The sequence below is a fragment of the Adiantum capillus-veneris genome, chromosome 12 (assembly GCF_014529385.1).
Source record: "Adiantum capillus-veneris isolate H3 chromosome 12, ASM1452938v2, whole genome shotgun sequence".
In the NCBI taxonomy this organism is placed as follows: domain Eukaryota; kingdom Viridiplantae; phylum Streptophyta; class Polypodiopsida; order Polypodiales; family Pteridaceae; genus Adiantum; species Adiantum capillus-veneris.
In genome coordinates this window covers 22097558-22113136 of record NC_140942.1, presented here as the reverse complement: position 1 = coordinate 22113136, position 15579 = coordinate 22097558, and the positions used below count along the sequence as shown (strand labels likewise).

The 15579-nt window shown below is 41.7% G+C and overlaps 1 protein-coding gene across 1 annotated transcript; it reads right to left on the bottom strand.

Annotated features, from left to right (window-relative positions):
- Window positions 1-8154: 8154 nt before the first annotated feature.
- Window positions 8155-14581, bottom strand: LOC147445447 (uncharacterized). Its single transcript, XM_086524975.1, has 6 exons — window positions 14331-14581; window positions 14107-14249; window positions 9923-9973; window positions 9603-9824; window positions 9421-9523; window positions 8155-9048 (listed from the first exon to the last, which is right to left on the bottom strand). The coding sequence occupies exons 1-6, from the start codon at window positions 14414-14416 to the stop codon at window positions 8529-8531; spliced, it is 1125 nt and encodes a 374-aa protein (XP_086381101.1). The 5' UTR covers window positions 14417-14581; the 3' UTR covers window positions 8155-8528.
- Window positions 14582-15579: the final 998 nt, after the last annotated feature.

Genomic DNA, 15579 nt, shown 5'->3' with positions numbered 1-15579 from the left:
TCAATGCACATTCTCCATGATCCATCTTTCTGTAAAATGAGAAGCACTGGTGAACAATAAGGTGATGTATTGCGTTGAAGTAGACCCTATTCAAGAATTTCTTTCACTTGGTTCATTTTGGGCTCTACTTACTCTGTAAGGTGGCCGGTTTGGTGGCATGGTGCTGAGAATCAAACAAATGTATGATTGTCAGTTCTCTCATGAGGTAGCTCTCTAGGCAAGCCCTCACAAAAACAGTGGGCTTGAGCTTGCGAAATTTGTAGTTCATTCTCTAAGTCTGACATTTTTCGTTGATTTCATTTACATTCTTGTCATACCAAAGCATTCCCAAAAGGACGTCACACCCTCCGGAGTCTTGGTGTAAAATTCATGTGCCTTAGATACCCTTGGTAATGCAACCAAAGTTTACTTGTGAGAGGTGTAATGGTAACATCTCACGAGGGCGCCGCTAGAATTGCTTTCATCAATGGTCCCATTTCTTTAGTCATGATTCCAAGTGGAGCCACCAATTCAGCCAAGATGTAGTTGGTCTTGGCTCCTCCATAAAAGAATATAAGGACTTCTTGATTGCGTACTTTTCCCCATGCTCTACAAATCTTCGTACTCACATCTATTTGTTATGGGCTTGTCCCCACAAAATCTAGAACTAATCCTACCTTTGTCTTCCCTTTATTTGCATTGCTTTGGAATTCTTTGGTTTGTCTTTTGTCTCCTCCTTTGATGCTTTGTTAGGGAACTTTGCAAGAATGTGCCCCTATTCTCCACAATCATAACAATTTCCCTATTTGTAGGGCTTAGCACGCTACCTATTGACAGTTTCAAGCTAGTTGATTTCTTCTTGTATTGCTTACCCTTCTTCTTGTTACTATTGAATGAATCTTACCTTGTTTTAGTGAACACTAGCTTGTCCGAAGGGTAAGTTAGTGTGCTAAACTTATCGTACCAGTAGAAAAGTATATCCCAAAATCTCTAGCAATAGGTGTCCAAGGGGGTCTTCTTTGGTCATCCTTAGGTGATTCCAAGTTGTGATGACATCCTCTTTGTATTCTTTGTACAAGCCATGCACAAGTGAAGATGCGTTTGAATTGTAACCACTTTTCAAGTGCTTTCATGTGCAACAATAGGGTAGACCACCATGTCTGTGTATTCCCTTTAAGATAAGACATTGTTCTTTGCACTTTGTTCTAAAAAATGGCCTCCAAAAAATACAATATCAAACTGATCTATGAATGCAAGAGTGTGGTGGGTATTCTTATAGCCTAAAAAGGTATCAACCTTGAGTGCTTACCCACCCTCCTTAAAATCCTTACTCTTTCTTCCCTTCTTTTGAGATGGTCATATTGGTTCAAATAGTACTAGTGTCTTCTCTTTTTCTTGTATATTGACTCATATGAATCAAAATTGTCAGACAATGAGCTATCGTCATCAAAAGTGCCAGAATGTTTCTAATGCTTTTGAGATTTCTTGTGGGATATGCTCTTCTTAGTTTTCTTATTCGTCTTGCTCTTTTGACTCTTTCTCCACTTTCGGTGCTTCCAATCCTCCCCACTATAGTCAAAGGAAGAGGAACTCTCTGAGATATCAAAAGACAATGATGAACTTAGATCATGCTCAAAGCAAACGGCTTCTTGGATTTGTTGGTAGCCTTGAAAGTAGATATTTGACCCCAATAGCAAGGGTAGTCTTCTCTTGATCACCACTTCTTCCGAGAGCTCTTTTTAGTCTTCATCAATTTATTGACCTATTGCTCAACATCATTGTCAAATTTATCTTGTGAGTACAACTTTTGATTGTCTACACTTGTCTTTGCTTTCTATTTCATGGCCAACTTGAGAGGTGAGTGGATGGCAGCACACAATCATGGATGGATCTCGCCAAGTGGGTGATATTCCAAAAAGTTTTCATATTGTGGATCTTTAGAGTACTTGAGCATCTGATTAGCACAAGTGTCAATGTGCAGTTGATGATGAGCCTCCATCCAATTGAGGTCACTTGGTGGGAAAGAGCCATGCTCTGCAAATGATTCTTTAGACAGAGGTCAGCTCCCGCTAGAACCTTTGCTGATTTCTTCACCCATGGAGTCGGTGGAATAGTTTCCTCCCTGTTGAATTCATTGCTTGAATCCTTTGTAAAAGAAGAATAGTCTGAGCTCTGATATCGTTGTAATAGCCTTGGACACTCCAAGGTAAAGATTGATTACAATACACATGAGAAATTCCACATGACATGACAAAATTCTGAGCCAAGATGCACTAGCCTCAAAGACTGGCACCCCTTTCAGTATTTCTTTATTATTATGTTGCAAGTGTACAATGTCTGAGGGTTCTCCCTCTCGTAGTTCCCCCAAGCTAATATGATGGGACAGAAGAGGTCCTAGCACAGTCACAAAGGCCTCTAGCTTATATGAAAGTAGTTACACCAAAAGAAACACATCTAAAAGAACAAGGACAAACATTTGGCACCCCTGGGGTAGTTTTTATAAATGACAAAAACTTTGTATAGTCATCACAAAAACTTTGTATAGTCATCACTTTGTATAGCCATATCATGCGCACTATGCAATTTTGGGTCGTGCTTTATTTTTAAAGGGTTTAGGCCCCTCGATCGAGTTCTAGTAAGTTGGTAGGGTTAGGTTTTTAACCATAACCCCTTTTGAGCCACTCGACAAGATTTTGCAAGTTCCACATTTTCAATGGATGCAAAGTGAGGGCACCTCTCTGGATGAAATCGGCTATACTTGTAGCTTGAAGTCATGTGGCAGTGCACATGACATTGAGGCATTTCCTTAGCCAATTTGTATGCCAAATGGCATGTACTTCGAAAAGGAGAAAATGGGATTCACGAGATCCTTGTTCGGATGTCAACTCCTGAAACGCACTGGTCGCATCGCATGTCAAGAACAGGGGCAAGGCAAGAAGCTCTAAACTGTTTTAAGCTTATGCAGAGCAAGGGCCGATGCAATCACTTACACTTGATCCTTGAAGATATGTGGCACTATGTAAAACACTGATTGTGGGATATGCTCAACAAGGGCACGATCAAAAACTGTTTTCAACAAATACAAAGCGAGGGAACCTCTCCTAATGAAATTATCTATACTTGTAGCTTGAAGACATGTGGCATCGTGCATGATGTCGGGGCATTATCTTGACATGTATGCCAAATAGCATGTACTTCAGAAAGGATAAAAAAAGGGCTTCAGAAAATTTTGGTTTGGATTGTCAACTCTTTAAACAAACTGATTATAGCATTTTGTTGAGCAAGGGCAATGGTAAGAAGCTCTAGGATATTTTCACGTGATGCAGAGCAAGGGCAGATGCAATCATCTACAATTGCATCTTGAAGGCATGTGGCACTACACAAAATGTTGATGTGAGATATGCTCAACAGTGCAGGATTGGGAAGCATTGGGTTGTTTTCAATAGATGCAAAGCAAGGACATCTCTCTTGGTATAATCACCTATACATGTAGATTGAAGGTATGTGGACAGAGCTGGTCACTTAATAGTTATTCCAGGTTAGAACTTCAAAGTCAGATGTCAAATCACATTTGATAGGGTGAACACAATCAAACATAAGATGAATATAAGGAAACCAGATAGACGACTGAACTGCAAGAGTAGAATCAGATGTTAAACAATAAGATACTAGAACTGATATGCAAAGCTAGAAGTACAACTAAAATGGTACTAAGTGCTGGATTACAAAGGAGTACAATAGAGCTATATTGACAACTAGAGCAAGACATATGTAACAAAGTGACCGCAAAGTGACAGACCCCAGAATGAAAGTAGCAGGCCCTATTTATAGGTTCCCATACTAGGTTCTAACCGATTGAGCAATCTACAATTACTATCGACCAATAATTACTACTATTAATGGTAACCTGACTATATACTAGTGCTTCTATAGAGGCAGTTCTTGCTATATACATCCCATCTTGGCATATTGTAAAATTTTAGATGTTGTGTTGATGTTAGCATTTGCGCTTTGATTTATCTGTAGCCTTCTTTAGGGTAGCCTTCAGAACATTCTACAGTGGTAGTAATTAAAGGATTCCTTGCTAGACCCGACCTGGAGCGCTAGAATGGTCTTCTCTTCTTGGATAATTCTGTAGATTTGTTCCTACTCCAAGTGCTCTCTATGCTTTGTCAACATCTCAACTTCGTATGGTGTAAGAGGATTGTAGGTCTTTGTGTCGGGTCATACAGAGTCTTCTTTCCTTTTGTAAGCCATGTGCGATAGGCTAGCTTATGACAAATAGAATTTTTATGGATCCACCCTACTGGTTCTGGTTGGTTGGCTTCGATTCGAGCTTGAAAAAGGACTTCAGTCATCTCTCTGATCTGTGTGTTTGGTTGGCTTCAATCCGAGCTTCAAAAAGGACTTTAGTCATGACAAATCAAAGAGATGGTGTTTAAAAGGACTTCAATCATCTCTCTAAACTCTGGTTTAGACCTTGCTTTACTAGCCAATTTTTTCTCAGGTATCTTGGATACCTTGTAGAGAGTTGAAGCAATTCATTTGTACACTTGATTAGTAAACATATGGCCCCTCCAACTAAGTCATCATCATTCCTTTTAAATTTACCAAATCATCTTGAAGTTTAGACAAGGTGGTCTTTTGTTTTGTCTCATTAAGTACATTTTTCCAAGCCACCCAAAGCACCTTGTTCTACTCATACCACTCCCGAATCTGATTGACAATTCTGGCATATTTGATTTGATCATTCGGCTTGTTGTACTTGGGATATAAACATGGTAGCTCCTTGTCCTTCGTGGGTATTGCATACATTAGTACCGATGAGTCTAGCATTGCCTCAGTGTCATTGAGGAAAATTTGCTTTTCTTGTTGCATTGTTGGATGCATTCTTTTCTAGTAGACTCATAACCCTATAGTCCAACAGTCTTTTGGCGATTTACACCTTTACCAATATGGCCTTAATCTCATTTCTTATATCATGCATGCATTTATATATACTAATTTGTTTCCCATTAACATTTCTAATTGAATGCACAAACTTTGAACTATTCATTGTGGTGAGTTGTTTGTTTTGGGAATTCACTAGTAGATCATCTTGTGTGAGAACAAATTCAGGTATTCTATCCAGCACCTGAATGACATTGGGATGGAGACTCCATGTCTTTTTTTCATGATAGTTGATGATCTTACATTTCTTGATCATTCGCTTGGCCCCATTATAGAGCATTTGATACCTCTCCAAATCCGAGTAGACATCATCATCTTGTAGAAAAGTTTCAATCTAGAGTGCATTCTCCTGACACGAGCTCTTGCTTAGACTCGGACAACACTGGTTGGAAAATTGAGAGCTTATGTTTGAGTCTAGCTCTATAAGTACTGCTTCCCCTTAACTTTGTTGACATTGTTGTACTACTACTTGTTCTAGCATTTCTCTTTATCTGTTCTCATCTAGCTTAAGTAGATTATTTATGTTCTTCACTCACCTCCCAATCAAGCAAGAACTTCAAACCTAATTGGTGTGAAAGGTGTAATGATCACCATCATGCATACTAGATAATACACCTACAACTTAAAAGACTAGTTGGATAGAAACCTGAAACAGAAGGTTAGGTACTCAACATAGGAGCAGAGTTATTGCATGAATTAAGTCAATGAAGGTTTGGATTAGATCAACTACTTTATAAAAGATAATTGTTCAAAGTTTATATTTCTCAACGGTCATACTCTCAGGTATTAATGGTTTTGGATGCACAATATTGCACAAATGTGCGCTAACTCCTCATCGCTCGTTGCTTACGAGTTGTTTCGCACGTAAATGTGTTTCCAATACGAGTTGTTTTAGATGTAAATGTGCTACGATTACCTAGGCTAAGAGCAGAGAGAAGTGGTTGTTAATGATGGGAATGGGATCATGCTAGCTAGGGTGGATGCAAGACAAACATCGTGCACACAAGTGTGTATTGGCTAGATTATCACTCAAGCAAATTAGGTTCGAAGATCAATTAACTTTGATCATAAACATGATCTTGAGTAGTTGATAAGTCATCACAAGCTCACCATAAACAAGAGAGATGTAATGCAAAATGGAATGGGTTATTTAATTCATGAAATGAGCTTTAAGTAGCTCTACAACCTTGCACCAATACGTGTGGGATAATTCCACCTTTTTCCTCCTTGATTCATAATGTACTGACTCTAGAACAAAGCTCACACCTTACAATCCTCCCCTTGAGGTTTGGAATAGGACAATACAAATGAAGGTTCTTTATGCACTAAAGATGACACATGGTATCCACATGATGACAATAAAAAAAGAATCCTCCCGTTGAAATTTAAGCTACAGCTGGATGAAGACAGACAACACTCCAATCCAAGAGCAAAGACAACATATATCCCCAATCCAAGAGACAAACAACATAACATTCCAATCCAGGAGCAAAAACAACGCTCTAATCCAAGAACAAAATCCTGAAAAAATGTCTGCTTTGATCTAATCCAAGAGCACCTTCGTCTTCTTCAATGCTTTGTGTTCAACTGCTTCATGGTCTTTGTCTTTGTCTTTGTATCGTCCCCTCAAACAAGTATTTCTTTCGCCCTTTTGTTTAGCTTTATGAAAAAACATGTGCAATGCAAAAATACTGATGTGAAAGAACTGCTAATGCGGATGCTAATGCTGTTGTTGCCGATTTTCCCTCCCCTCGAAGTGAATTTTGAAATTTTTCCGCAGAATGATGGATAAAGTGACGTACATTGTAAAAGTTGTACTTGGCTGTTGCAAAGTTTTTGGAGTTGAGAGAGAGAGAGAGAGAGAAAGAGGATTCTTTTGTTGTGTGTGTGTGTGTGTGTGTGTGTGTGTGTGTGTGTGTGTGTGTGTGAGAGAGAGAGAGAGAGAGAGAGAGAGAGAGAGAGAGAGAATTCCTTTGATTTTGTGAAACTCCTCTTTACCGGAGTGAAGCCCCTATTCACAAAGTTGTTGAAGCTCTTGGAAATTTCTTGGAAATTTGCCGTGTTTTATGATTCCTTTGAAGGAGCCCAATTGCTTGAGAGAATCCTCTTTTGATACTTGGTGAAGCCTTAAATTTTTTTTAATGCTGGAGGAATCAATGCCTTTGAAGTTTCGATGGTGAAGCTTTTAAAGTTTGATGTAGTTCCCCTTTGGATGGCCTTGAAGCTCGTGGGAAGAAGTTGCTTGTGGCCCAAAGAAAATGCGCCTACTTTGTCTTTTCGGCTTACTGGCTACGGGCTGTGGCAAAGGGCCCTTGAATTGCCTAAGCTTTTAGGGAGCTCCGAAGCCTAACACTAATTATGCTACAAATGATCAAAGAGTAGTGGCCCAAGAGTTGCAAGACTCAAGGACAGGCTCAAGATAAGGGAGAGTAGGAGGAGAAAAAGAAGAGAATTTTAACGTCATAGATAATCATCCCAACAAACCTTCAAGATATATCCAAGGTAAGAGAGTTGCACTCAAGACCTCTTATTCAAGAGGAAAATAGTTGATAATCAAGGATCTTGCCAAGAATAATTAAGGAATGTTTAATCGTAATAACTAACCTAGCTAGCATAACTCTGATACCACTTGATGGTAATGGAATCGTGCTAGCTAAGATGGATGAAAAACAAACATCATGCACACAAGCGAGTGTGTTGACTAGATTATCACTTGAGCGAAATAAGCTCCAAGATAATTGCAATTAACTTGGACTCATAACACAATCTTGAGTAGTTGCTAAGTTATCACAGGCTCACCATAAACAAGAGAGATGCAATGCAAAATGTAATGGGTTGTTTATTCATGAAATGAACTTTAAGTAGCCCTACAACCTTGCGTCAACACGTGGGATAATTCCACCTTTTCCCTCTTCGACTCATACTCTACTGACTCTAGGACAAAGCTCACACCTTACAATTAAGTGGAACTATTGGTACCTGGCAAACAACAATGTTTTCAAGACTGCTAATTTGCAAGTGACATAAAAATAACAAAATTTGGAAAGTGTAACCACATTTTTTCATTAGACCGTGCGTTGTAATCTTTGTCTTGTGCATTAAACTCCCACTCCTTGCCCAAAATAAAGGACTAAGCTCTTAAAATCACTCGAAACATGATGTCCCCCACCCGCATGTGGCTGTAGATATCTGCACGTGGCTAGGTAGACCAACACGAAAGTCAGATGATTCTAAACATAATTTGACAAATCATGGCGAGACAGGTGTACAAGGTAGCAAGGAATTTCCCAAGTAGCGATGCTAGCCCAATGGAAAAGACCAAAAGCAGCAAACATGGCAACTACCCAGGCGCAACATCTGTGCTGAGTAATTGCCTCCTAGCAAGAGAGCTGCTGTAACCATTTGAAAGTGACAAGACAATATATTAACAAAACAGCTTGCATGGAAGCACACAAGTCCAGCTTCAAAAAAACCATTTCCATGCCGAAGGGGGAGCTCCATGCGTTTCACGAAAATTGTGGGTCTTCAAGATACGAACTTAAGTAGATGACCTGACGAAGGAACATAATGCTGTTCAGCTTTGTAAGGTACGCACCTAGCTAACTACTGGGTGGAGCCCCACCTAGAAGGAGAGGTGGTTTTTGCGCTGTCGGATCTTCTTGTGGCTCACTGCGTTCTTTTGGAACTGCCCAAGCTCTTAGAGGAGGTTCGAACATCCGACTTGCAACATCAGGCAGTGGTTCATTGTCGCCTGGCAATACCAACAGCCCATGCTCCCTCAGAGAAGATGGCTCATCAAAGCACGCTTGCCACAAATTATCAAGTAGCATGCGCTCCTCTTTGAGTGGCCCCAATTCCTCTGCCGGCATACTCTCAATGTTTGCAATTTGAGACGCTAATGCCTGCCTAACAGCACTGCTGTCCTCACTAGCCGGAGCTAGCCCCCCTACCTTGCCATTCTGAGCCATCTCCACGAGATTATGCAGAGCTGCTTGCCGAATATCTGCATCAGCATTGTTCACCAAGCCGGTCAATAATCTGATAAAGCCAAGGTCAGCAGCAACAGCATTATCATTGGGGTTCTCATGTAGAAGATACTGCAAAACCTGCAAGCCTTTCCTGCATCGTCCACACAAAACATGTATCAATCCACAGATAGACTATGTATGCAACCTTCAATAACAAAGAATCAAGAACATGATCCTATTGAAAACGCATCAGAGCCACTTAATGTGAACTAATTCACAAGATATGCAGTTAATCTCAAATACTAGCCATCCACCAAGGTCAGCAGTTGGCACCTTCTCACAAGTGTCACTTTGTGTGTGCATGTATGCATGTGATTATTCTCTTTTTCTTTTTTTTAAATTGGCCCGGTGGTGGTGGTGGTGGTGGTGTTTGTGTGTGTGTGTGTTGTGAGGAGAGGGGGGGGGGGGGGGGGGGGGGGGGGGGGGGGGGGGGGTTGTTTGTAAAACAAAAAAATCTTCTTACCTCTGAAGCCGTGAATTGTCTGATACTACTGCATTTTTTAACCCCGTAAAGCCATTTCCCAATCGAAAAGCAGCAACACCAGGCTTGTTATTTCGAATCAAAGCTGCATGAACAGAAAAAGATTCAAACTCTAGACAACGCCGTTGCAACTCAATCTTGTGAAACAAAACAATAAAACCAACATGATATGGCTCCCAAGGACTTTGTACGCACTGTCATGTCTGGATCTGACATGAAATTGCTCAGCAGTGATTCTAAACCTTTCTCCTCCATGACAAGCTGCTGGCACTTTGGATTATTTTGAACCATGGTACTCACGACCTCAGAAGCTCTGGCCCTGATACGTGCATTAGGGTTCTTCAAGTAGTTCAACAAAGGTACAAGCCCTCCTATAGCATGCAAGTCTGCAAAAGATGAGTGTCGTAAATCGTCATGAATACAAGGGTATTTTTTTGTTCTCCATACAATTAGAGGCAATCTGTGTGAAGTTGGAAAGACTAACCATTTGCCATGTCAATGGACTCCACATGTGATTGCAACTCCTCCAACATGGCTGAAAATCCATGATAGAACTCATAAACCAATGAGGACAAAAAACCACAAGCTACCACCACCAGAACTCCCAACTAAACTGCCAAGTTTTTTGCATTACATACTGAAAAAGAATCGCAAGTGATTATGCAGTAAAGAGCCTTGTGATGTTCCCCGACTGTGCTGATGTGCTGCAAATCAAAAATGACTGACTACTTTCTCTTTTGTTGTTACAGAGAAAGGCTGTATGTATGTTCCTGAAAAGCCCCGGACATTCTCAAGAAAGAGACTGTATCCAGGGCTCTACAATACAGCTAAAAAACTCACAAATCTGGGGACACTAGTATGACCCGCACACACTTCACAGGATGCAACAGGCACAGCAACAGACAGCCACACCTCAAAGTTAGCAAGGACCTCAGCCCAAAATTAAAACAACAAAAAAGACACAGAAATACAAAATGAAGCTAGCTGCTTCCCATGGTATTAGAACTCCCAAATCATGAATCCAACCTATCAGTAACAAGTCCCAAGGTCGATGTCAGTCCTGATTTACAACCATTCCCATGAGGATTCAGTGTCTTTTGTCTCACCTCACCTAAGATTGTCACTAGGCCCGGTTGCCAAGCCAATTGTCTATTCCAAGAATCACCATCACATAGTGCTCAAGGAACTCAAGCGGAGTAATAGTCTGCCCCCTCTTCTTCTCACTTACCGAAATCTAGCAAAAGTATCTAAGTGCTGTAAATTATGTTGACAAGAAAAGAAACACCCTCTCCTCCCCCACTGAATCGATAGCACGAGGAATATGGGATGATAAATTGTTCCCGATCCATGATGTTATTCCATCAGCCAAGGATCCAATTATTGCATACGCAAAACATGTCAGCCTATCAAGAACAAAACATGGCTCGAGGATGGCTCGCATCGAATCCCTTGCTAAACTATAGTTGTGGGGGGCACATGCAGCCCAAATATGCCCCTGGTCAACCAAAAAGAACCTCGAGCCCGCCAATATTTTTTGGCTTCACCTTGAACGTTTCGGTGCTGCCCCAAACGTGGTTCACCCCCCCCCCCCCCCCCCCCCCCCCCCGGTCATGAGGCTGACAACCACTAACCTTAGTTGTTGGTTTCTTTCCCTTGATTTCTATTTGATTTTTGGGACCCTCTTTTTGAAGTCACAAATGGCCGGACATTGTATGGCCAGTGTGAAAAGGCTGACGGCCGAGAGTTTCACCCCCAGCAATAAAGGCCAAGTAGTCACGAGTTGATCGGGCCAATCGGCATTGAAATCCGAGCAATAAAAGTATGTCTAAGCTCACTTCGAAGTCATTTAGGCCCCTCGCGACACTCTATAAATTGGTGGGTACAAGCAAATTAACTCAAAAGAGGCAATCTGAACACATGGCGCAACCCAAGCTCATCTGCAAGCCACCTCAACTGGAGGCACCCAAATTTGAGAGAGGAGATTGATCTGGGGCTGATCATCTTGATTGTAAGCCTATTGTAGTGGGTGCAGGTGATCAAAAGTCCGAGTCCATATAACAATTGATGGGACATGCTAAGCAGGGATTCTCGATACATTCAGTAACTTGACCTACCCCAGTGATGAAGTTTTGATTGAGAGGACCAGACAGACCTCGACAAACGACAATAGAAAGAAGAAGAACTCCCAGAAAAAAAGGATGCACGACCCCGTTTGACTATGGAACAGAAAGCCGACTATCTCAAAGAGGGGAAGTGTTTTGGTTGCGGAGAACAAGGACACATCTCCGCATAGTGCCCGAAAAAGGCACAACGAGGACAAACTAAAGAAAGGCCTGAGAGTTCTAAAGCAACGGAAGAACGTGGCAAAAAAGGCAAGATGAAAGCAAGACTAGTACGGGATTGCATGGGGACTGCCCCACTCAGATAGACGAAAGTACGAAACTTTGCTGCGCTAGGGGCAAAGTAAAGGATCAGGAAGCCCTCATTTGCTTTGACGGAGGATCCAAAGCCAACTTCATGTCACCTGAATTGGAGGCTCGACTGTTGGTTTCTTTCTAATGATTTTTATTTAATTTTTGGGACCCTCTTTTTGAAGTTGCAAATGGCCGGACATTGCGTGGCCAGTGTGGAACGGACGACGGCCGAGAGTTTCACCCACAGACGAGAAGACCTTGTCGCCAAGAGTTGGTCGGGGCGACCAACACTGGAATCCGAGCAGTAAAAGGGTGTCTAGGCTCAGTTCAAAGTCATTTAGGCCCCCTCCCTGCACTTATGAGTTGGTGGGTACTAGGAGATTTCACTCAAAAGAGGCAAACTGGACACATGGTGGTCTGTGAGCTATTTGCGAAGTCCAGCATGAAGAGGGGGCGCCCATTTTGAGAGAGGAGGCTGAGTTTTGCCCATAAGTGACAACAGAGTGTGGGTAAGAAGGCATTCTCTTCCAATTGGTCATGCCATGCCATCACTTTGTGACAGTTTCATATGCCATATATACCAACCTCAATAAATTGCGCTACCCAGACTTTGACAAATAAGTAAAATAAATACCTAAAAGCCAAAATAAATAACACGATCACATTGGGCATTTCACTTGAGTTGCCAAAACTCTAACACCTAGGACCACTCTTACGAAGAACATCTCGACGAAGAGTCTCAGACAGTGTTGGACCCTCGGGAGTTGTACTTTGCAAAGAGTAATAATAAAGACATACCGAAAGCGGCGTCAATCTTTGAGCCAGTGTGATTTGGCTCAAACCTCTGTCGTGTCGTGTCGACTCTCCTTCGCTCTCTCTTTATTTAAATTCAATAATTTTGCCATGAAACGTCTTGTAAAATGTGGTACATTCAATTCTTGTTACAAGGCTTCTCAAGCCAATTGTCTGATAAATCCTAGGAGTTGCAAGGAGGCTAAATGTGTCATGAATGGCCTTTTCATTTGAATAAAAAAACAAAGGATAGGCTTACTTGTCAACCTAGAAAACTCCTCCCATGATTATGGTCCATTTCATAGGCAAATTAATGGTGATCCAAGAAACTTGTGAGGAACTGTCACAAGATGGGCACTACGTGCCAATAGAAAAGAACAGACTGAACAAACTTTTAGCACTTCAATAACAACTGAAACTGAACGGAGAGAGCCCACGTGACACGAAGTGGTGGAATTCCACCCCAGAGAGTATTGGCCCCAAACAATCCGTACAGGATGCCACGTCAACAGTCAACGCAAAATTCGAAAATCCGTATTGTTGCCACATCATCAGCTTCTACGCTATCTTTTGTGTGTGTGTGTATGTGTGTAAGGGTCTAGCTTTATTTTAATTCCTTTATGTCACTTGGGCCCCATCGGACGAGGTCCCATAGGTTGATAGGACTTCTTCTTCTTCTGATGTTGCTTGTTCATCAGCAATTTGTGACACGAACTCATTTCAACAACGCTTCATAGAAGCTTGGACTTAGTTTCCAAAAAGGATAGGAAAAACAACATTGATTGGATGGATCCACTTGAGGTTCCTCTCGTCACTGTTTAGGTCTATGGAAGATCCATTTCCCAATATGCCTCGGTGACTTGATTGGATAGATAGAGGGTTTAGATCCCCCTCCCCCCCCCCCCCCCCCCTCCCCCTCCACGGAACACTTCCCCTCATGTACATAAATAATATAAATTCCTTAAAAATGCCAAGCAAAAGGTAGCGGACAACAAAGTGGCATGCAACATGCCAAAAAGCGCTCGTGCAAAGCAGCACAAGAAGCTATATTATCATGTTCGATGCTCCTCACCTCCTTTTTCTAATTTAGATTAGATATCCTTTGTATCTTACTTACATGGACTTATGCAAAGTTTTAAGATCTGAGGCCCAAGCCACACTTAGCAAAACCCATCCATCAAACCAAAACCTTTGATATCAGATCAACCAAGTTGTGATCTCCACCTTCTTGCTGGTCTGCTGTAAAAAGCATACGAGAAAGACAAGTATACTCCATGACCAACAATGTTTTGCAAAGGATCATGGAACCGTCAACTTACAATCATGATTGGTCGGGGTGCAGCCCTGGGAACTTAAAGGGTAACAAAGATCGCCAGTCGGCATGAAAGCCGTTATGAAAAGGACAAATGGGCAAATGCACTTCACTTTGAGCGAAAACAAAACTCTGTAGACAGAATCTAACCTTCCAAATCATCATCCGTGACTCCTTGCGCTTGCAGGACGTCTGCAGGCACATTCATGACCGTTGAAATTTCCTTCATACGTCTTATAACATCCAAAGTCTGTCCTTGCATAGCTTCCATGAACCATTTTCTGTCCTCATCACTGTAACCAGATAACACCCGGCATATCTCTCTCTCTCTCTCTCTCTCTCTCTCTCTCTCTCTCTCAGTTTGACGAGTGAACCTGAGTTGACGTGCAGAAGAAGTTCCATCGGAATGAGAAAGACTCCACTTGAGAAGACCTTGCCAGTTAGGACCTGTACCCGCCATTGAAGCGTCGCCTGTGCGTGCTTATGTGTTTGACTGTCTGCGTGCGTGCTTGTGTGCGTGAGGGAGAGAGGCAGAGAGGTCTTATACAGACATAAGGAAGATGCTGGAACTTTGGAGACGAAGTAAAGCGATGTTACTGGTAAACTCTTACTTCTGCTTGAACTATTACTGGTAAACTAAAGTAGTGCTCTTACTTCTGCTTGAACTTTGGAGACGAATTAACTTCTACTCACTTTTCATCCTCTACATTTCAACTAACGAAGCATAGGTAAAAAGCAAGAAAAATTGTATGACACACATATAATATAAGATTTTATAATGTGGAAAATCGTTTCTAAAGTATTTCATTAATTGCAGTAGAATTTAATTAGTAAACTAGTGTAGCAGCTTATTTATACTAGTGAACTAGTGTAGCAGCTTAATTAGTAAACTAGTGTAGCAGCTTATTTATACTTTGCTTCAAATTGTTAGTGCGTGTGTTTCCATTTGGAAACAATCCTCTCCTTGGGTTCATAGAGAAGAACTCGAATCTTGTTAATCTTGCTCCTAACAATAGCAAATCCTTAAATCAAAGCAATCCAACAAATTGCAAGCCCAAGGCATACCTTGCACTCATCAAAGCAAAAAAACACCGTGCAGTATGTTCCTACGATTTCAGAAAATGTACTTCTCAATGGAATCTTGAGAAATCTCAGATTTCGAATTTTCATAGTTTTCTTTCTTGTCGACGTGCTCGCTCATTTTGCATGCAACGATCTCTCTCTCGCGTGGCGGTAGAGCTTGCTATTCAGGTCTTGCCTCCGAAGTCCATAAGCGCCCCAGATGTATGTGAGCTTATGCAGAGCAGGCTCTCTCTCTCTCTCTCTCTCTCTCTCTCTCTCTCTCTCTCTCTCTCTCTCTCTCTCATAGGTCACTTTGGCCTTTTGAAGACATTAATATAACATTTCATTTCATTTCTCTCTCTCTCTCTCTCTCTCTCTCTCTCTCTCTCTCTCTCTCTCTCTCTCTCTCTCTCTCTCTCTCTCTCTCTCTCTTGTAAGCATGTAGGCAGATGCAGGGCACAAGCATTGTTAGCCCGTGAATTTCATCCCATGGGAAGCAGGTTTGTGTGCTCGCTTGTTCTCTAGCTGGAGCTCGATAGCTCGCGGTCTTCATGCATAGAG